Source organism: Thamnophis elegans, chromosome 5 (genome assembly GCF_009769535.1).
Source record: "Thamnophis elegans isolate rThaEle1 chromosome 5, rThaEle1.pri, whole genome shotgun sequence".
NCBI lineage: Eukaryota > Metazoa > Chordata > Lepidosauria > Squamata > Colubridae > Thamnophis > Thamnophis elegans.
In genome coordinates this window covers 75,948,542-75,971,725 of record NC_045545.1, presented here as the reverse complement: position 1 = coordinate 75,971,725, position 23,184 = coordinate 75,948,542, and the positions used below count along the sequence as shown (strand labels likewise).

General features: G+C 39.8%; 1 protein-coding gene across 1 annotated transcript in view; it reads left to right on the top strand.

The window, feature by feature from the left end:
- The window catches only part of SLC13A3 (solute carrier family 13 member 3), a 54,220-nt gene extending 39,410 nt beyond the window's left edge, over nucleotides 1-14,810 (top strand). The window contains exons 10-13 of the mRNA XM_032217430.1: nucleotides 3,667-3,779; nucleotides 5,564-5,725; nucleotides 8,290-8,427; nucleotides 12,109-14,810. Of these exons, the coding sequence (XP_032073321.1) occupies nucleotides 3,667-3,779; nucleotides 5,564-5,725; nucleotides 8,290-8,427; nucleotides 12,109-12,300 (605 nt within the window). The 3' untranslated portion in view covers nucleotides 12,301-14,810. The remainder of the gene's footprint in view (nucleotides 1-3,666; nucleotides 3,780-5,563; nucleotides 5,726-8,289; nucleotides 8,428-12,108) is intronic.
- Nucleotides 14,811-23,184: the final 8,374 nt, after the last annotated feature.

The window sequence follows — 23,184 nt, the reverse complement described above, 5'->3', positions numbered from 1 at the left end:
ATTGGAAAGGTTGAGAACCACTGCTCTACAGTGTATTGTAACACTGGCTTCCACAGCCCTATAGAAAAGGTTGACTGATAGGTTTCCCTCTTTATCCACCATCCGTGATGGTGAACCTATGGCACACGTGCCAGAGGTGACACGCAGCGCCTTCTCTATGGGCACACGCACCTGGTCTTTGGGTTTCCGGTATATGCATGTGCGCCGGCCAGCTGGTCTTCGTGCATGCCGGAGCACTGGAAACCCAAAGTCCAGCTGGCCAGGGTGCATTCGCGTGCTGGCCAGCTGGTCTTCGGGTTTCCAGCAGTCTGGTGTGCAAACATGCGGTGCACACACGCATGCACGTTCTGGTTTGGGCGCTCGGTGCCGAAAAGGTTCCCAATCACTGTTATACAGTATTAAAAACATTCAATTAGGTAAAGAGGGACATGGGAAAATACTTAATTGATATTAAGACTTTGGCTTACTTTGGACTGAAAAGGAAAAGGGTGCCTTGGAGTACACAGTCTTTCAGCTAACACCTTTCAGCACTTTTCCCGAGGATCACATGGTTGCCTTCTACAATGTGATCCGGGGGGGGGGGAGAGGGCCCCCCTCATTTGACTTAAAGAGATGTAGGCAGATGTATTGAAGGACCCTTGGTACTCTCTGAGCTTGCTCTTTGGCATTATAGCAATACCGCAAGAAATTGCCAAAGAGCCATTAGTAAATAGCCAAACCAAAGAATCCCTAAGACTGCCCCTCACCACACAGATAGGCAAGCCATCAGAATATCAACTGACAGCAAACCGCACTCCTTATTAGCACTGTGGTTGTTACCTAGTGAGGGTAATGAAGCCTCTGCAAGAAAAGAAGCAAGCTCAGAGAGCACCAGCGATCCCTCATTTCAAACCTGAGCTGAAAATATTTTCCTTTATTGATAGGCCAATATATTGCATATTCAAGCTTGCCCTAAAGAATCTAGAAGAGGGAAGAACAATGATGATCCAGAAACGGGGGTGGGTGGGGACAACTATCAATGACAGTGGGTTCATTGATAATGTGTTCTATCAGGTGCCAATTTCCCTGTACACCACGAAACACCAAGTTCTCTGCTCTTTTCAGCACAAACTGTGGAGGACAATGGAAGCAAAGACTTTTGAAGATCCTCATTCTAGTTCCCCAAATATAATTGTTTGCCTTTCCTTCCAATAGCACCTGTTCTGGTGAAGTATATAGACATTGATTAATTTACAGACATTTGGATAATTCATATAAAGACAGTGTTGCAGAAAATCATGTGACTTGGCTAACTTTGTCCTCAGGATAAGGGAGAATTGTAGTAATGACACAAAACAGCTATTTCAATTGTTTTGTGAGATGGATATAAATTGGACAAATAAATACACAAATATATAAATGTGCTTAGTCTAGTAATACAAATTTTCTTAGTTAACAGGATGCCTTGCCTTGGAAAAATCCATTTATAAACCTTTACTGATAAGGTTTGGATTATTTGTTGCACTAAGTGTTATGTTTGAACTGTGAGTAGAAAATTAACCCTCTAGATCCAAAGTGCAAAATATTTTTTAAAATGCCCGCTGAGTGTGCATTGGATTTTTAAATACTTTTTTATTTGAAGCAAAGAAAACATCAAATTCAAAACCTCAAATAGCAGATAAGTAATAAGCAAATGATAAAAGTAAAGCCAAAAAGGTGATTTCAAAGACAAATGTAAAAATGTTGGTCATACATATTCAATATTTCTATTCTGATATTTGTATAGACAAAGGTCACCAGATAAATATTGAAATTACAGTATATCTGCACACTACATCCTAAAATATACAGTATTTGACTAAAAGGATAAGATTACAGATTCAATTAGTTGGATTTCTCCATTTTTTCTTTGCAGCAAGTGACAAATCACATTTACTGGAAGAAGTGTATTTATCTGTTTATGCATGTATTCATGCTTTGTTTGACCAGAAATTGGAATAGCGTAGATTTTCTGATCCATGTTTTGTTTAAGCTGAAGTTGTTTCAGTAAAAAAATGCTCATATATATCATAGTGATATATAAGTCATGTTTACTATCTGGTATCCTCCTTGCATTATTGTTCCTTGATTCTAGCAAAACAGCCAATGATTGAATATGTTGATTGAATGGATGCTGATTATGGAAATCATAGCCCATCATATTTGGAAAGCAACAGTATGATGGTTTAAGCAATGAAATGAATTAAATGATATGCTTCTATTTTCTTTCACCTCTGGGGCTTTTTAAACCCAATCCATGTACTACTTTTCAGTGTTTTTGTGAATCTGAAATGCTGGTGTTAACATTAGCATTTATATTATGCTGAAGAACTCTGTATCAAACCAATTCCTGGTTCATTTGTCTGTGAAATTTTGATTTGCATACCTATATCTCATGCATAAAATATCATAACTGGGTTTCTTTAATGGAAGATAGTTCATGACACAGGAGATGCCCCTTACTGTATAATAGGATAGTAATTCAGAGGTTAGCATCATGAAAACTCAGCTCCTATGACTCTTCCCCTCCCCCTCTGGCATAGCCATGAGCATTCCAGAGGATTTGCTCTTATATTTGCTTTGACACTGTTTATCATGTTGCCTGAACTAGGAAATCTTAGTTAATATTAACTAGTTTATTTGAAAAGAGCCAGTTTGAGGCTTGGCAAAAGACCCAAAAACATCTGAATGTATCATGGTTGCCTTGGATTCAGAGAAGAGCAACAGACTGTCAGCTCAGCTCTATCTAGGCTCATTCACATCATATTTAAGCTATTATTTACAGCAGGAGTCCCCAATCCGAGGTCTGTGGACCGGCACTGGGCCACAGCATGACAGAAACTGGACTGCTCAAACAAGCAAAGCCCCATCTGCAGGATGCAGGCAGCATGCAAAACCACACCCGATATGGCCCACGGAAAAACCTCTCTCCATGGGACCGATCCCTAGTGCCCAAATGATTGGGGGCTGCTGATTTAGGGCAGCCTTTCCCAACATAATTCTCTCTGCTACATTGAGTTTCCATAATTCCTACACAGATTGATGATTCTGTTTGATTATTTCTTATATATGATATATCTGATCCTCTAGACATATACGAAAGAAAACCAATTTATAATAACCATACTGTGCAAAAATGCAGAAAGGATACCAGTTTAAGGCTACACTAAAGTATCCATGACCTGCTGGGTCATCCTTTCAGAGATATTTCTTTACCTAAACAGAGAAACAGAATGATCATGGGTAGACAAAAAAGCAGTAGCAGTGGGAGCAACTTCTCACTTTCTGCTGGCCTCACCATTGTCTTTGCTTGTGGGAATCTCGATCACTGACTGTGGCTACAATGATGTGGATACAACTGGTATGAAGATCCTTGAAATTTCAGTCCTGGATTTTGTATCCATTGTTTAAGTTAGCAGATTTAAGGTACCTCGATGCAAAAAAATAAATAAATGTGGTACCTTGGGACTGTAACTTCCATCCCTCCTAACCACTTTTATCCCTGGGCTGACTGGTTAAAGATTCCAGGACTTGTACTCTCAACACATCTGGATAATCCCAAGACATCTGGAGGTTCTAAATTGGGAAGGCAGTCATAGACTGTATTGCTAATTTCTGTCCTTCTTCATTACAAATCTTTTTATCTAGCATCAAATGTTGAGAATGAACCCTTGCTAACTTGGAGCAAAGCCCAAGAAAGTGTGCCTTGGAATATAATCTTGTTGCTTGGAGGAGGGTTTGCAATGGCAAAAGGATGTGAGGTACGTCTGTTAAAGTGCAGCCTATGAAACATTTGTCTGTGTGTCTGATTTTCTATAGGCACTGTTGTGATATATGACTTTACATTATATTATGCTACGTATACATACAGTGGCCTGGTTCACACATTACACTAAATTCAATTCAATTTGGTCAATGTTGGCTTAGTGTGATCTGTTTATCGCTCTCATTTATGGATTTAGTTGTATGTATGAAACTGACAACTTTATTTGCTTGCTTCTTCAATTTCTATAGCTGCCCAACTCAACCAAGTGATCTGGGCAGCTTAATATAGTTTGTTTAACTAGCCACAATTCAAAAAGTCCTGCTATAGTGTGGTGTTATAACTGAACTAAAAACCAATTTGGTTTAGTGGTTAAGATGCTTGGCTAGAAGTGGGAAAATTTGACTTCTAGTCCTTCCTTAGGTCCAGAAACCAGCTGGGTGACTTTGGCCACTCACTTTTTCTTAGCCCTATGAAGACGTCCGGGGCAAACAACTAGACAGGGACTTGTTCATATAATTGCTAGGAGTCACATTTGGCTGAAATGCAATATAAATAGATGATAGAAAATTCATTACGTGAATTTTTCTGAAGGGGAGAAAGTACCGTAGTGACTGCTCAATTGAAAATAATCACAGACATTGGTAATAATTCAAAACAGGTTTATTGTTTGAAAGCACAAATGTGCTACATCTTTTGCAATTAATTAGCTGGTCCCAAGCAAGCTTGGGTGTCTTTATTATTCTAATAGTATAAAGTGATATTTTGCCACACAATATCTCCTTGTGAGGCAGTAAATATGAAGGGTAAAGTGGCCACCTTCATTCATCTCCCTGGATGGAGTCCTCCAGGGATGCATGTCTGTTGTCAGTTAAATTGTCAGTTTTCCCCCGAATGCCATCATTCTGCTAAACAACTAATTCCCACAACACTGTCAAATCATTTACTAAGACTGTATTACTATTGCTTATTAGTATCCTATGACTAAGTGTTTGTTATATCATATGATTCTTGATGAATATATTTTATTTTTTCTTTATGAACACTGAGAGCATATGCATCAAAGACAACTTCCTTGTGTATCCAATCACACTTGGCCAATAAAGAATTCTGTTCTGATCTGTTCTATTCTATTCTATTCTATTCTATTCCATTCCATTCTATTCTATTCTATTGGACTCTACTCTACTCTATTCTATTCTAAATGTTCTTCCCCAAACATTGTCATTGCATGATAAGAAAGGAAGCAGATTTTTAGGGGTTTAAATATACAATACAATACAATACAATACAATACAATACAATACAATACAATACAATACAATACAATACAATACAATAGCAGAGTTGGAAGGGACCTTGGAGGTCTTCTAGTCCAACCCCCTGCCTAGGCAGGAAACCCTATACCATTTCAGACAAATGGCTATCCAACATCTTCTTAAAGACTTCCAGTATTGTGGCATTCACAACTTCTGGAGGCAAGCTGTTCCACTGATTAATGGTTCTAACTGTCAGGAAATTTCTCCTCAGTTCTAAGTTGCTTCTCTCCTTGATCAGTTTCTACCCATTGCTTCTTGTTCTACGCTCAGGTGCCTTGGAGAATAGTTTGACTCCCTCTTCTTTGTGGCAACCCCTGAGATATTAGAACACTGCTATCATGTCTCCCCTAGTCCTTCTTTTCATTAAACTAGACACACCCAGTTCCTGCAACCATTCTTTATATGTTTTATGATATTATTGATTCTCTTAAATAACTTTGGGAAATTTCTTTCCTTGCTACAGGAATCAGGCTTGTCTGTCTGGATTGGTGGTCGTCTTGACCCTCTGGAGAATCTCCCTCCTCCTGTGGCTGTAATTCTCATCACAGCAGTCATAGCAATGTTCACAGAATTTGCCAGTAACACAGCTACAATCATCATCTTCTTGCCTGTCTTGGCAGAACTGGTAAAATACTCTTATGTATCTTTTGAACTGCTTGCAGCATAAGCTCTCTTTTCTCTTATCAATGAGGAGAGCTTGGCCCTGGCAGTAGCCAGCAATAGCAATAGCACTTAAACTTATATACTACTTTACAGAGCTTTATAGCCTCTCTAAGCAGTTTACAGAGTCAGCATATTGCCCCCAACAATCTGGGTCCTCATTTTACCCACCTCGGCAGGATGGAAGGCTGAGTCAACCTTGAGCCTGGTGAGATTTGAACTGCCAAATTGCAGACAGCCGACAGCAAACGTAGCCTGCAGTACTGCATTCTAACCACTGCGCCACCATGGCTTTCCTTACTTTCATTTTTTCTTCCGGGTTGTGGTATATCCTTGCAACCCTTTTTTGATAAGCACACATTGGTAGAAGCCTTTCCATAGGACTTGGAACAAAACTTTGAATTTGTGTAGATCTCACATTGGGACTCCATTGAATTTGAAGAGGAATGGAGTTCATTTTTTTTCTTGATGCAATATTAATAACAGGGTCTTATTTAGCGATCCCATGAACATGATGCTTTCCTTGACTTATTCCGTCAAGTGGGTTCCTATGGGATCATCTAGTGAAAGCATGTACAAATGCTATATATTATTTATTTGTTAAGTTTATCTTGCTCCTAAAAATCTGAGTGGCTTAAAATAATATTATAAAAGATTAAAAAGTAAGATAATAAATACATTCAAATTAACAAAAAAAAAAAAAAAAAGCCAAGATGAGGGCTGTGATGGTGAACCTATGGTACATGTGCCACAGGTGGCATGCAGAGCCATCTCTCCGGGCATGTGAGCCGTTGCTCTAGCTCAGCTCCCCTGGAGATGTGCACATGCCTCTTGACAGCCAGCTGGTTTTTGGATCCCTGCCGTGCATGCATGGAGGGCGGGGCACATGTGGGAGATGCGCACACATACGTGGGGCGGGGCGTGCACAGGGGTCATGTGCACATGGGTGGGGTTGTGTACACATGTCTGTGGGGGGAGTGCATGTGGGAGGGTTGCGCACATGCATGGGGATGGAGTGCAGGGGGTGTTACGTGTTCATCTGCGGGGAGCGTGGAGCAGGGTGCACATAGGGCAGGGCAGGCATGCATGCATGGGATGCGGGGTGCACGGGGGGGTGCGCACGTGCATTGCATTATGGGTGCTTGCATACTTTTGGCATGTGACAACAAAAAGGTTAGCCATCACTGTGATAGAGGATATACAATAGAATGGAAATGGGATCTTCTAATTCAGAACCCACTTACAGGATGACCTCAGGCCAGTTGACAGAGCCAGATTTTCTGGCCTTTATGGAAGGTCAAAAGGAGCAGATGTCATGTTGGGTAAATATGATGTTCCAAAGGGTTGGTGCTGTGGCAGAGAAAGGTCTTCTCCTGGACCTCCGTCCCCAGCCAAAATTTCTTGGCCAATGGGGTCCACACCATGTCCTTATTACTGCTGCAAGTGAGGTGAGCCAATTCCATTGGGGTGAGTTGATTCCTCAGGTAATCTGGATCCATGCCACAAAGGGCCATATAGATAATAATATCTGGTATTGGATCCGGAAGCAAACTGGCAACCAATGCAGCTCACATAATAGAAGTGGAGAGATATATCTTTAATCTAGTGGTGGGTTTCAAAAATTTTTAGAACCTCTTCTGTAGGTGTGGCCTGCTTTGTGGAAGTGGCTTGCCAGCCATGTGACCGGGTGGGAGTGGCTTGCCAGCCATGTGACTGGGTGGGCTTGGCCAACTTGTAAAATGTGGTGAAACTCACTTAACAACACTCTTTCTTAGCAACCAAAATGTTGACTCAGAAACTCTGGCATTTGAAGCACACAAGTCTTAAAGCTGTCAAGTTACAAGACCCTTGCATCCCTAACCCTTTAGAAAAAAAACGCCAGGGGTGTTCAAACTTGACAGCTTTAAGACTTGTGGACTTCAACTCCCAGAATTCTTCCTCCAGTCATGTTGGCTCAGGAACTCTGGCATTGAAGTGTGCAAGTCTTAAAGCTCTCAAGTTACAAGACCCTTGCACCCCTAATCCTTTAGAAAAAGAACCCCCAGAGGTGTTCAAACTTGACAGCTTTACGACTTGTGGACTTCAACTCCCAGAATTCCTCCTTTCTCTGTTCATCTTGATGATGTGCAGACGGGCGGGGGGAGGGACTGGAACCGGTTCTAAATGGCACTGTCGATTTGTGGAACTTCTTCTTAAGAGCCAAGGTGGCGCAGTGGTTAAATGCAGCACTGCAGGCTACTGCTAGATCAGCAGGTCAGCGGTTCAAATCTCACCGGCTCAGGGTTGACTCAGCCTTCCATCCTTCCGAGGTGGGTAAAATGAGGACCCAGATTGTTGGGGGCAATATGCTGACTCTCTGTAAACCGCTTAGAGAGGCCTGAAAGGCCTATGAAGCGGTATATAAGTCTACTGCTATTGCTATTGCTTCTATAGAAGAGGTTAGAACTAGCGGGAACCCACCCCTGCAGAGATATGTACTAATATATTATCATTTAAAGTCTCATTTTTTAAAATTTCTGCTTTTCAAAGGCCATTCGTTTGAAGGTGAATCCACTCTACTTAATGATACCGGGAACTGTAGGATGCTCTTTTGCCTTCATGCTTCCAGTCTCTACACCCCCAAATTCCATTGCTTTTGCTTCTGGGCATTTGATGGTCAAAGACATGGTAAGTTGCTTTATAAGGTAATTATTACTATAGCAAAATTACCAACAACACCGGAAGGTGGATATTTTGGTCCCATAGACTCAGTTAATTTGCAGTACCACATATCACCATAGTTACCATTTCACTTATAGAGGGTTTATCATATGAAGCTCAGAATTAGTTTACAGTAAGAAATAAAAAAAACCAGTTGAAAACAGGTACAGGTAGTTGTGCCAAATAGAGATTTCAAGCTAGTCCAAAGGTGATGGGGGATATGTTTAAATTAGAGCTATATAGAGATAGGAGTTTGGTTTTCCACCAAATTTGTGAGCAGAAAAATTGGGTGGATGGTTTTGTTGTTCTTGAAAAGAAAAAAAATCCTACCCTCCCCCACTTTCTCAAGGTAGATAATACCACAATGGATGGGGAAAAAACAAATACGTTTCCAGATTTTTCATTTGAAATTTGCCTGAAACATGGGATGCTAGGGAGGCTACAGACATCTGGAGAAATGATTTTCCAATGAAAGATAAGACATTCATCATACACTATAAGGGTGTTGGAAATATTTCCAATTCTAACCATTTTTGAATTATAAGAATGAATTCTGAAATACTGTTCTCTGAGTTTTAAGTACTTCCATAATGACTGGCAAAGCTTGTTTTGTAACACAGATGTTTTGTATTAAAACCAATTGCCACACTTCTTCCATGAGAATTTCAGATTGATTGTTCACTAATTTGCCAAAAAAACAAAAAAATTGTAAAGCAATTTTCCCATCAAATTGATAAATCTATTTACCTGGCACTAGAATTCATTTGTTTTCTTTTGTTTACATTATAATACACATTTAAGGAAGAAGCGAATTAGCAATGAGCAAGCAATAATGAACTTTTCTGCCATTTCCCCAATCTTTTCCTTCACATGCATAGCTTTGATTTACACCACAAAGGAAGCACATACAGTATGATATGATATGACATGGCATGTGACTCTGCCTGGTAGCTGCATATTTTACCTAATGGGAGACTTCATAACTTCATCGCAGTGGAATATAGATAGGGAAAAAACAATTAAACAATTCTCTTTCTTTCTCACTGCCAGCTTCCCAATTTAGCTACCAGCCTGTCATAAGTTGACATGGAGTCTTTGGACCTTTCAAAGACCATGTGTTCACCAAAGGATTCTGAATAAATATGCACATCTGGATAAAAATATTATGTCTCTTTTGGACTGGTTTAAAGAATATAAAGTAATGAATATTCTTACCCAAATATCTACATGTGGACCAATTCTTACAAATTTCCCCATAGTTGGTCTGAGCTTAGAGTAATTCATTGGCATGATTGAAAATGAGGCAACAATTTTGGGAAGGAAGTGAAAAAAAGGAATTCCAACGCACTCCAAAACCAACTCATGATCTATGAAGCAACTCACAATTTAGGCAGCACATCCTGTCATTATTATTTCCATGACCATGGGAGTCCATTAATAGTAAGAAAATAAAACCTAAGCCCAAAACCTATTGCTTACTTCTGCCCAAATTGCAAGATGTTCCTGTGTTCTATGATTCTGCAGAGATTTCCTTTTTGTCCAATGCTATCCATATTCACCAAAATGATGTAAGTATATTACAGTAGGCACCAGCTGGAACTCTCAGGGAAGAACTTGGGTCATCTCCATATCTTTTGTAGCCACTACGCACCTTGCTTTATAGAGGTGTGGGGGTTCAGTGGCTTAATGATGCTGGAGATGGTCTCTGCTCTACTGGTCCAAATCCTAGCACTGTCTGGCGAGGTGAACTCTCATCACTCACCTCAATGTCTTCTATCCACCTAACAGTTCGAAAGCATGTTTTATGAGCGTAGATAAATAGGTACCACTTCGGTGGGGAGATGATCTGGTGCTATGTGGAGCACTCAGATTCCTGTTGGCTCTGAACCTTCCTGATTGGGGTACCAATTTAGTAGGTGGCCCCAGGGAAGTGGGGGAATGACACTGTAAGGAAGAGCTGCTCATCTTTCTTTCTGGTGCAAAGCCAGCTCACCCTCCTGTGCCACACCTTGGGAAGCACATGAGTGTGTCCTACAACACGGCTAGTAAATTTGTATCCAAACTATTATTCTGCAATATCATTATGGTCTGCTGGTTAAAGTAACAACACCGTACGCTAATAGTAATAGTAATAATACAAACTCGCCACCAGTCAATTGCAAAAGGCAACTTTACTCAGAACAGCTTCCACCCTGCAACAAAATCTGTAACACCATCAAGCATCCAGATCTGCCTATCCCAGGTCCTTGGAAAGGGCTCCATAGGTAGACAAAAATGCCCGACCCAGTTTGAACAACTGGATGACTCTTCAACCAACCATAACAATAACAACCTTGCTTTATACGTACTGCATTAGGAACATAGCCAGCAATATGAGCTCTGGTGGTGCAGTGGGTAAAATGCACTACTGCAGGCTACTTCATATTTTTTATCCAATGTTATGTTTTATTTGTTAGTTCTCTTCTGTTTATTCACCACATTCCCCCTGCTTTTTTGGGGGGTTGAAAAGGAAAGGATGGAATAATTTATTGAAATGCCTTTTCTTGGTAATATTAGTATCAGGCTTCCTTTATCTGGAAAACCCTCCTTTAGGAAATGCTAAGATATGAGCCGTGGTGGCACAGTGGGTAGAGTGCAGTACTGCAGGCTACTTCTGCTGGCTGCTGGCTGCCGGCTGCCTGCAATTTGGCAGTTCGAATCTCACCAGGCTCAAGGTTGACTCAGCCTTCCATCCTTCTGAAATTGATAAAACGAGGACCCAGATTGTTAGGGTAATATACTGACTCTGTAAACCGCTTAGAGAGGGCTGTAAAGCACTGTGAAGCGGCATATAAGTCTAAGTGCTATTGCTATAGTATGGCTATATCCCAGTAAGAGCAAAGATATTAGCAAGTGAGATCTAAACAGCTAGTCCTGGGAAAGTTATCCCTAGCATTGGCAAATATCTAGTTTGATCTTTGAGCATGTAACTGCAGTTTCCTTACTCAAAATTGCCTCATTTTATTAATGATCAGGTTTGCAGGACCTGAGGGTATTAATTTATCACTCTCTTGTTTTAAAATAGAAAATAGGAGTATAGTAATTATTTGAACTTTAATCCTTTAGCAGCTCATTATCAAATGTTCAGTAAAAGATACCTTCTCTCTCCCATCATTGCCTAAAGTGCACATTTTCCACATTAACTCATTGAATACACTGGAGTTTAACTCACCATGAAGTTCCTGCACTGAAATATTCTTGGCTTCCTTGATCTGGAAACTATCTGAAAACCTATCCTTGCACAGATGACTTTTGGGAAGATGAGATGTAGGAAATATGGGAATCTATTCATGAAAACAAATAGCACAGACTATTTTGAATTAATTCTAAATTTAAAATGATGTATTTCAACTGAACATTAGGAGAAACACCCTAATGGCCAAAAAATTCCAACTATAGAAATAAATACCTGGTATGCCATTGAATCTCTCCCCAGATCAAGGTTGAACAGCCATGAATTGTAAATCATGGAGCTCTAAATGTCTTAAATTGGGCAGTGGGTTGGGATTGATGACTTCTAAAGCCTGCTCAGTTTTATAAGTCTGTAATGAGCCACAGCGTGCATTCTAAATCAAAAATATTTACTCCCTTTGCTTTCTTTCCTTGCAGGCGAGAACTGGCCTACTGATGAATTTGATGGGAATCTGTCTTCTGAGCTTGGCCATCAATACTTGGGCTATGAGCATCTTTCAGCTAGGCAGCTTTCCTTCCTGGGCCAACATCCATATGGAAAATGCAACCACCCTACTAGGAGATGCTCAGAACATTTCTTTGAACTTAACTATAAATAAACTTATATAACTATTACTTAACTATAAGTAAAGCAACCTTATTGATGAGATTGGGTGAGAAAACGTCTGTCCTCAAATCTGAGCACTAAATTAAATTGATATTGAACACAGGTACGCATGGAAGGACACACTGTGGATGCGCCTCCACCTTAGGACCATCATGGATTTTCATTTGTTTTTACAAATCTTTATAAATATTCGTTGACTATTTGAAAGACATAAAAGACTTTTTCATTTTTCATTCAAAGAATTATCAAGTAGCTCTAGATAGGTCTAGCTAGCCTTTCGCTGTTTGAGCCCTGGAAGATCTTTCCCCATCTTTTGTTGTTCAAATAAAGAGGATTATTTTGCTTTACTAAAGATGATCATTGCCTAAATATAGATATATCTGGCTATTTAATGTAGTAGCACATTGCATCTGAATACAGAAGTATGTGAGTAATTAAAGCAATGAATCAGAAAGCCTATTGCCAACTATATATTCTCTGCCAGACACAGGCACAGCAGATTATCAAATCAGATATGTTTTTAAAAATCGCATTATCCTGTTTTACTAGGGTAGCGACAACTTGGTTGAATCTGTGATGTTTAGAAGAGATCAGGAGGACAGATAATATTATAATATTATAGATCTGAGTTGTTCTGAAAATGACAGGTAAAATGGAAAAGGTTTGCATATATGTGCAAATATCGGTGGGAAAGTACTGAATATAATCACAAAGAAAAGTGTTGATCTTCCTTATTTTCTCTGGGACATTTATTGACCATCCCATAATAAGATCAAATAAGGATACTCAGAACTGGCAGGACAGCCAATTCTGTTGAACATTGATAGGAATCTGTAGTAACTTAGGCCAGAGTTTCCTTTCTCGAAATTGTTGAAAACACTGATATGTATTAAAGAGCATATCAGTAGATCAATACACTTGACTTAGTGCCTTTTGTGTCTGCTTCTTGAGGCCAAAGTATAGTACTCATTTTGTCTATTTTTTTTAAAAAAAATGTTTGAACATGTACACTCTCTCCTACCAGAATTACACACTTAGGGATTTTAATTATATTCTTGATAAACTCTATATGTGCACGGTGATCTCTAAACAATTTATCTAGTGATGTAAAACCTGAAGTTAAGCTGTATGGAAGAATTGGGATATTGCACCCCAGATATATGCCAAAGTTGCTCTCAAATTGTAGTTTTTTATGTGTTAAAAAGGGACAATTGCCAAATATATGGCTAGGAAACAGTCATTATAAATATAATTAATGTTAATCACATGTAAATATAAGTAAAATGAAATTATATATGGTTTTTGCCATGAAAATGTCCATTAATGTTGGGACTCAATGTTCAAGTTCTATTGAACTTGCAAGAAATAAAATGTTTCATGCCCACAACTGCCCTACACAAGTTTATTAGTCCAGTAAACGATAAACAGTTTATTGAAGAAAAAGAGGAAGATTGCAGATTTTATGAATTTTAAAATGATCCTTTAACAAAAAGCAATTACTATGAAAAATTGTCAACAGTAAGAATTTGAAATGAGAACCTAGCAAGTTCTAGACTCTACCATATCCTATTGTCTTATTGCAGGATTGCCAGATTACTTCAGTGCAATCTTGATCCCATAAATGTCAGGGATTTGAGGTAATCCAAAATAAAGTGGAAAGAACAGTTGAATGCTGGTCTGCTTTCATTCAAAAGTAATTGAAAGTGAAGCTGAATGTTGGTCTGCTCTCATTAAGCTTAAGTCAGTTAGCCTTAGCATCATTCTAGATTATTTTTACAGTAGATAGCAATGCATATGAAAGAGATCTGAATTGGTATTAGGGATTGTTTTATATTGTTGTCCTCAAGAGTATTTTAGATTCCACCAAATGCACCATCTGACTCCATATAAAATAAATTAGTGTGCTGGGCATAGGATAGAGCAGTGTTTGTCAACCTTGGCCACTTGAAGAGATTTGGATTTCAACTCCTAGAATTCAGTTCCCCATGTTAGCTACGGAAATCTGGGAGTTGAAGTCTACACATCTTCAAATGACTTACATTGAGGAAAAACTGGAATAGGGTGTGGCTTTTTAGACTTGCCACTGTTCACTGGAGAAATTTATCTGGTATAAAGTAAAATGACAAAACTCATGTAGTGGTGGCATTAGTTATTGGCAGCATCATACCTGAGAATGCTTCATCACAGGTCATATTCACTATCTAGATCTCTCCTTCTATGTGTCCAAATCATGAAAATGCCTAAAGTTTTGATTGTTGCTCTTCCCATGTCCATTAGTCTTTTGTGGGGAATTATTTGTTGCTTGGATTTGAGAGATGGATGTTAAAATCTGATCAGTTTTTTTTATTGATTGATGATCTGTGTACTTTCAGTGAAAGTGTTTGTGTATGAACATTGATTCCAATCCACACTGTAAACCTGATTCTGTGTTATATTATTATGTGTGTGTGTGTGCAAGAAATGGACTTCACACAAGTATAAGATCACTGTTGAATGCATGCTTTGGAAGATTTAATATAAGGAAATGTGCTGAGGATGTATGGAAGTTCAGCCATGAATTTTACTATGATTAATTTTGTTATTCCTTGCCTAACTTAATTCAATATTTGTTTCTGGAGCATATGTGGCAAATGGAATCCTGGGTTGCCTTTCTTTCTCTCTTGTTAAGGTTCATGTTACTATTAAATCAACATCACCGTTGTGAAAGTAGGAAAAGGTCAAACTAAAATCGTTGACACAGAACCACTCAAGTATTAGATGACACAACTCCAGATACGTAAGGTGCATAATTGTGATGACTGAGAATAAAATGCATTAATTAGTCTATGGCATTGTTATGTTCTACGTTTGCGACTCACAAGGAAGGGATGATGTCTAGCCTTTTTTTTTCAAGAACATGATGTCCAAATGAACGTTTCTATTAATTTCCACACTATAAAACAAGATAATTATGTTGACTAGGCTGGTTATATAATTGTAAAAGTTCTGGGCAGAAAAAAATCCAGGAAACCACTAGATAGCAGTGGTTGTCTGAATTTTTGCAGGTTGGATCTCAAGTCTTAAGGCATGGATGTCAAATTCGCTGCATCACATGATGTTTCATGTTCCATTCGCGGAGGTGGGGTGGGTGTCGCCTGCGCATGATGCATCCAGCCCGTGGGCCACCAGTTTGATACCCCTGCAGGCTTAGGGGAATGGAATATTTTTGCTAAAACTGCAATACTGTATTGATTTTTTGACACAAGTATTATGAAGTTTCTAAAAAATTACATAGGAGAAATATCACTATAAATCACCATGCTTATAAATTACTAATAAAAACAATAAAATAACTGCTTTAAAAAATACTAAGGCATCAGTAATGTCAGCATTTTGAATAAAAAGTCTTAAAGCTGTCAAGTTTGAACACCCCTGGGTTTTTTTTCTAAAGGGTTAGGGGTGCAAGGGTCTTGTAACTTGACAGCTTTAAGACTTGTGTCCTTCAAATGCCAGAGTTTCTGAGCCAACATTTTGGTTCCTAAGCAAGTTGGCCACGCCCACCCAATCACATGACTGGCAAGCCCCTCCAACCCGGTCATATGGCCAGCAAGCCACTCCCACAAAGCAGGCCACACCTACAGAAGAGGTTCTACAAATTTTTGAAATCCAACACTGGTTAGCTTATATTATGGCTGCCATGCACCCCTCACTCGGAAATTTAAGCATTGCAATTTTTACTTCTATAAAAGCATGTATGTAAAATAAACTAGCTATTTAATGTTTGAATATTGGGCATCATTACAAATGCAGCCATGAAAAAAAACAACCTTTAATTTGGTCTCTATAAACTTGGTATCTGGTTTTTCCCCCCAGAAATATTGCATAGCTTTTACTTTGAAGAGAGTGGGTCCACCTATTTTTAGTTATGGGTGCAGCTATTAAATGGCATGTTGTGTTTGGTGTGTGTGCTTTCCCAGACCCTAAAAAAATAAAGGCTTCTGTGATCAAGCTTGATTCTTGGAAGTTTAATTTATTTGGTAATAAAATATATTTGACATTCCTTTTTTCTAAGATGTGTTTTATTTTCCTTGCCTTAAAGAAGCTATGCAGGCACGCCTTTCTCTTTTTAAGTTTGTTTTGCTGCTGGAGAATTTTGAGATAAGTATTGGTTTGAGTCTCATATAGAGGCATCAAGATTGTTTCCCCTTAAAACAGAGGGTGGGAGCATCGTGCTTTAAATGTTATATTACCTATTGCACAGAAGGAGTCAGTATGTGGCTCTTAGACATAGATATTCTTCATGCTAGATGTTCTATGTTTAACCCTTGAACCCAAAACTTAACTACATGGTGCATTTAGCTTTAGGCCTATTTTGGCCTGGTAGTCATTAGCCTACACAAAAAGTCAATAGGGTTGTAACTGGTTGTGTAGTGCCTCCTATTGGTCATTCATATTATAACGTTTAATATAACATTTCCTTGCCTAGCCAACAATCCTGTGCTATCTTGGTGGTCTCCCATTCAGTCCCATTAAGATCCCCTAATCAAGTCCAACTTTGCTTACATTTTCTATTTCAGCCTAGATTCATTAAGTGCTGCCGAAGTTTCTCCACCACATGATTTATGATGACTATTGAGTGCTCTGTAATGCAGGGTATAGTAACTTTTGGAGACACATACTGTACTATAGTAGCAGGCGTTCAGGAATGGGCTGTATTCCAAACAAATATTATCAAAGCAACACATAGACATTGAAAGATAACCAATTGTTCTACTGTTATAAGCTTCAACTCCTGATTGAGGACATCTTCTTTCATCAATTTTAACCTCTGGGATAACGATTGTTTTTTGAAGCTGGATTAAACTTCTGAGATCAACAAGTAGTCCTTGACAGTTCACTTAGTGACCGTTCAAAGTTACGTCACAGCAGTTCTGCAGTTCGGCTGTTCAAACCTCACCAGCACAGGGTTGACTCAGCCTTCCATCCTTCCAAGGTGGGTAAAATGAGGACCCGGATTGTTGTTGGGGGCAATATGCTGACTCTGTAAACCGCTTAGAGAGGGCTGAAAGCCCTATGAAGCGGTATATAAGTCTAACTCCTATTGCTATTGCTATTGTTTTCCACAGTTACCATTGCAGCATCCCCATAGTCCCATGATCAAAATCCAGATGTTTGCCAAATGGTTCATCTTTATGGTGGTGGTTGTGTCCAGGGGTCATGTGATCACCTTTTGCAACCTCCTGAGAAGCAAACGGGGAAACCAGTTTCACTTAACGACCGTGTTACTAATTTACCAACTGCAGTGATTCACTTAACTGTGGCAAGAAAAAAAATCATAAAATGGGGCAAAACTCGCTTAACAAATGTTTCACTTAGCAATAGAAATTTTTAGGCTCAATTGTGGTCTTAAGTTGATGATTGCCTGTACACGTACTGTGAAATTATCTTGGCAAAGGTTTGCCATGGCTGCTTTTTTGGGATGTCTTTCTGGTGTCCCCGTTTTGCATATCATTGTAAGATTCCTGGTGGTCTTCTATCTCAGTGCTAACTTGGTTGAACCCTCCTTAAATTTCTTTGAATTCCTGGCTGCTGTCATGTTAGTGAATATTTCTTTACTGAAATGATTTATATTGTCACTCATCTTACAAAATATATTCCTCTACAGCTAAAAGCAATTAGACACTATAAAAATATTCACTCTCTTTTTATGACCCCATAATTCCTTTAAAAAAAAACCCTACAGAATTAAAACTATCACATATCAGATCATATAATAAGCCTGTAAATCTCAAGATCCCTGGTTGTTTTACATGACTGGGTAAATACATTTCTAGGTGATTGGGTCTTTTATCTCCTAAAATACTATCTTTTTAGCATACCTATTCAACCATTAGCTTTAAAACAATTGACTGATGTGACTTAGCACTAGTTCATCCTATTGTTATGACACAACCACCCACATTAGAGATGCGACTTTTAGCTGATAATCTGAAATGTTCCTATTTAAACAATGGAAATAATTGCTATTTGGTTTTGTGATACACACTATTGCTTTGCATTTATTCACACAATACAATGACCTCTGGTTGCAATGCAGAACTTACAGTATGTCTCTGCTGTTTGGATTATGCATTTTCAGGCAGCATTATAATAAAATTATACCATTTGGCCACAAGCGGCCAGTATTGTGTTACATAGGAGGAAATACACTTTTGATACTACTACCATAGTATACATTTTTTCACATGCTTTGGCCCCGTGATGACAAATCTATGGCATGGGTGCCATAGGTGGCATGTGAAGCCATATCTGCCATCACACGAGCTGTCAGCTGTAGCACACATGTGTGCCGGTCAACTGATTTTTGACTTGGAGGGCCAGGGGAGGCCGGTTTTGCCTTCCCAGGCTTCAGGAAAGCCTCCATTTCTGGCTTCCAGAGGGCCTCCGGAAGGCTGGGGGAGGCCGTTTTCACCCTCCTCAGGCTCCAGGAAAGCCTCTGGAGCCCGGGGAGGGTGAAAACGGCCTCCCCCCCCAGAGGAAATACCAAGCTCAGCTTGGAAGCGAGCAGTGCAGCACTTGTGGGGGAGCTTGGGGTGGGGTTCTGCGTGCATGCACATGTGGGGGCGCGTGTTGCATTATGGATGCCGGCATGCACGCATGCTATCGCACGTGCGCGCTTGCATTTTTGGCACCCAACAACAAAAAGGCTAGCCATCACTGCTTTAAACCAACACTCCACACCACCAAAATCTCTGACCAATTACTGAAAGGAGACCTGTTGCTTAAAAGCTTGTGCTCCTTTTGTCTCTTTTTCCCCCGAAAAAGAACCACCACGAGATGCTTTGATTAACATTTTCTAAAAAGGTTTCTGTACAAATATTTGCACTCGTCATCAATCAGAGAGAAAATAAATGACCATGGAGATATGTGCATTGAATAGTATTTACTGCAGAGATTATTAAAATGTGTCTCTGATGCAAGGATATGAGAATGTTAATACTAGATCAAGGATGGTGAGAAACAAAATATTTTGCAAGTATTAGTAGAATTCAACTTTGGAGAAATCTATTTGGAGAAATCAAGTTTGGAGAAATCTACAAGCTTGCAAATGTTGGTGTAGAAAGCTAGCACCCACCTTTCTCCTAGAAGAATGAAATATTTAAAAAGGCAAGATAAAATATTTCCCCTAAAAGAGCAATAAAAAATATTAAGGAAGACAGAAACTCAGAGCCCCAGCTCCCTGCCCCCAAACAGATACTGAGCTAGGGTAGCTTTGGGAAATGCAGATTTGGTAATTCATTACACCTTGCAGCAAAGTCTGAACAAAGGCAGATTAGTCTTCACACAAGAGCCAACACAGGACAAAGCCATTAAGCCATAATAGGAATTATTGCACCACCCTCCAAACTTCAAACAAACTTAGCTCAGACAAACACCTAGGATTTGTACTTTGCCTTTAGAGCCAGCTATGACCCCTACATAACCCCTACATGGCACCAAGGGAGTCTGACAACAGCCAATAAAATACATGATCTTGCACAGGATCAGGAAGCTCAAGTGCAAAACCCAAGAGAAGTATAAAAACCCCTCACTCTCAACTCCATGTGGTCACCTGTTCAGGACCATCCATGTGGTTCTGCTTCATCATTAAATCATCTTTCCAATCAGCCTCCAGCCTCCAGTGCCTTTCTCCCATCTTGGAATGGAACCAGATTAATATTTCTTCCAACAATGGGTTTGCATTTACCACAGGATTAGGGGTGCAGAGAGAAGAACTCTATGCAAGCTCTCTTCTCTGCAAGGGGAGATCCTTTGGAGCAGCTTTTCTCAACTGGGGTTCTGCAGAACCGCAAGATATCGCTAGAGGTTCTGTGAGAGTTCCTGATTTTTTAAAAAGGGGGGAAAAACCATTTTGTACTATGCAGTGCTAGTGCTTGCAGTGGTTGGAATTTTTATGCGCCATGACTCAGCTGCTGGCCTGCCATTTATGGGTTATATTTGTTAGATGTGAATTCTATTATGAAGTTTTTGTATTATGGCCATTTTTGTGGAGGTGTTCCTTGATACCAGAAAATTATTTCAATTATTTATTTAGCCTGGAGGAGCCAGGGAAAAAAGATGGGAAAAGGCAGGTTTGGAGAAATAACAAGCAGGGGAAATCACTAGCTCCAAGTTCCTTATGTTTTCACAAACTGAATGAATCTGCTCATTTCCAGATAAATCATTTATCAAATCCATTATGTTTCCTTTCCTCAGCTACTTGTCCTTTGGATAAGAGAGGAATTGGTGTATCAGTAGCTGGAATAATACTTATGAAGAGCTGATTCTTAAGATGGCATTAAGGTTACACTAAGAAATCATTGTAAGTTGTCATGACTGTGATTTAGGTCTAGCCTAAAATGTTGTGAAGTTGTGAAAGCACTAAAAGTTGGATAGGAGAATTATTGCAAGGAGGTACAATCATGCAGTAGATACGGCTCTTAGTAGGCTTTACCCTATATGCAAATACTTTAAATGTTAGCTTTAATTTTTTAAAATATAAGAATATCAATATAGATTAATGTTGGAACAATTTAATAAGAAGAGCTTAGTATATGTTTCTATGATATCAAATGCCTGGCAAGGCCTCATTCTTCTAGAACTGGACCATTCTGGGATTAAATGTAAGAAGCAAGTTGATCATAACTTGTATTAGTCTATAAAAGCTAAGTTATTTGATACATATAACATTTTGTAATTTTAAATCTTGGAAGGGCAGTCATATCTATTCAGATTGTCTCTGCCAATCCTCTATAATTTTATTTATCTGCAATAAATAAAAAGAAGAGGGGGAAAAGGAGAAAAAGATTTGTGGCCCAAGGTACTGCAAAAGAATTTCCATGTCAGAGCAGGGCAGATTGTGTGACAGATGAGATAGCAAAGCATTAACAAAAAAAGGTCTAATAAAGCTTGATAAGGTTGTGTGTGATCTCTGATTAACTTCTAATGAAACCAGCTGTGCTTGAATTCAAAGCCACACATTAGATACTTAATGGCAGCTGCATAGAGACCATGTCTTGCTATACATCTATGTGAAATGTGTGACAAAACCATGGCTTTAGCTCTGAGGCAGGAAACAAAGTGAAAATAAAATAAATAAAATAGAATCCTGTTCCAATGTCAAGGAACATTACTGAAATTTTGATGAAATAATCTTCATTATGAAGAGAGCAGTTTTGAGTCATAGTGCCGGCAAGGATGGAAACAGAGCTGAAGAATTTATATCTCTTTCCCTCTTTCCTTCTCTTATCTGTAAACAGCATTAATTGTCTCTAATGCATTACTAAGAGACAGAAAGAGAAAAAAATGCATCATCTTAAAAATGTAGAATAAATATGGATCTTGGTTATGATTGAATTAGGATTAAAATGTACCTCAATTTAAGAAGATGACTACGACTGGTGTGCCTATTCAGTCTTCGAAATGTGGCTGTGGGGGCAAAGTAAACTCCCCCCATCACTCTTTCTCTCTTCTTAATGTTCTTTTTCCTCAAACTAATCTTGAATCAGTTCCATACTGCTTGTCTCCCATACTTCTCCTAGCAGTTTCTTAAACCACCTCTTGGAAATTCCAGTCTGGATTGCACTGGGTTGGCAACACAGCTGGACTGGTTCTTAATCTGGACTTCAACAACTACAATATCTGATTGTTCATTTCCTGCTTCTTGCCGTTCACATCCCTGCATAGAGAACAAGACTGCCTGGATGGCTCCTGTTGCAGGCTGGTTTACCAGCCACTGGTTTTCTATCCTATTGTTCTATCCTAATAACAGGTATTCTTTAAGTTAGCCAAGGATCCACCCTCATCAAAACCTGTTCTGAACTCCCCTCCGACCTGCAAATCACCCAGACACAGGCTTGGCTGTTTGCCACTCTTTAATCACGGCTTTATCAATTCCTTTGGCTGAAGGCCCAGAAACGACTCACATGCAAGACTAGTTGAAAATCCAACAGGCACAGATACATGACAGACAGCGTATTCCAATACAGTTTCAAACGGTTGTGTCTTGGAAATGACTCCTCCCCACTTCTTTACTTATATACTCTCTTGGGAGGGGCCAAGCCACAACTACCTGGGCTTAATTATTGTCTCTGAGTCTGCCTCCACACTGCTGCTTCCGTTTCTCTGCCCTTCTGTGCCTGGCATCAGGAACAAACTGCCTTGAGTCCTCCCCACTGCTCTGAGTCTGAACCCTGCCCAGAGTCCTCCACATCTTCCCTGGCAGACTCATATGGTTCCTCGCTATCCGAGTCCATCAGTAGCTCAACCAGATCCTGCTGGGCCACAACACAAACCACTCCCAGTTTGGTCTTTCTCAATCCAGAGCCTCAGATCTTCTAAGACAGGGTGGGCACCTCTGGTGGCTCGAGCGCTTTGCCAGCAAAAATGGGCTCTTGAGCTCTGTTTTCAGCTGTGACAGCCTCCTGCAACCCTGTGTCAGTGAAAACAGAGTTTTCGCGAATGGTCCTTGCGAGCTCCGTTTTCAGCTTCAATGGCCTCCTGCAATACTCTTCTAGCGAAAATGGAGCTCAGAAGGGTTGCACGTAGCCCCCCCACCAGCTCTGTTTTCACTGTTAGAGGTACCGCAGCAGAGGGGGTTTCTGCCAGTTCACCCCGGATCGAGAGAACTGGTAATGGCAGCGGCGGGAGGCTCCGCCAACCTGCCTGCATCCGCAGAAGCGTCGCATGAGTGTGCATGCGTGTATAAGTGAGCTGGTAGTAAAATAACCCACCACTGTACTGCGGACCAGTCATTTGCGGTTTCCAGAGCAGCACTGTGTCAGATCTAAGTACCCCATGGGCCGGATCCGACTCCTGGGCCTTGAGTTTGTCTCCACTGTTCTAAGATCATGGCTAACTTCCTGCAA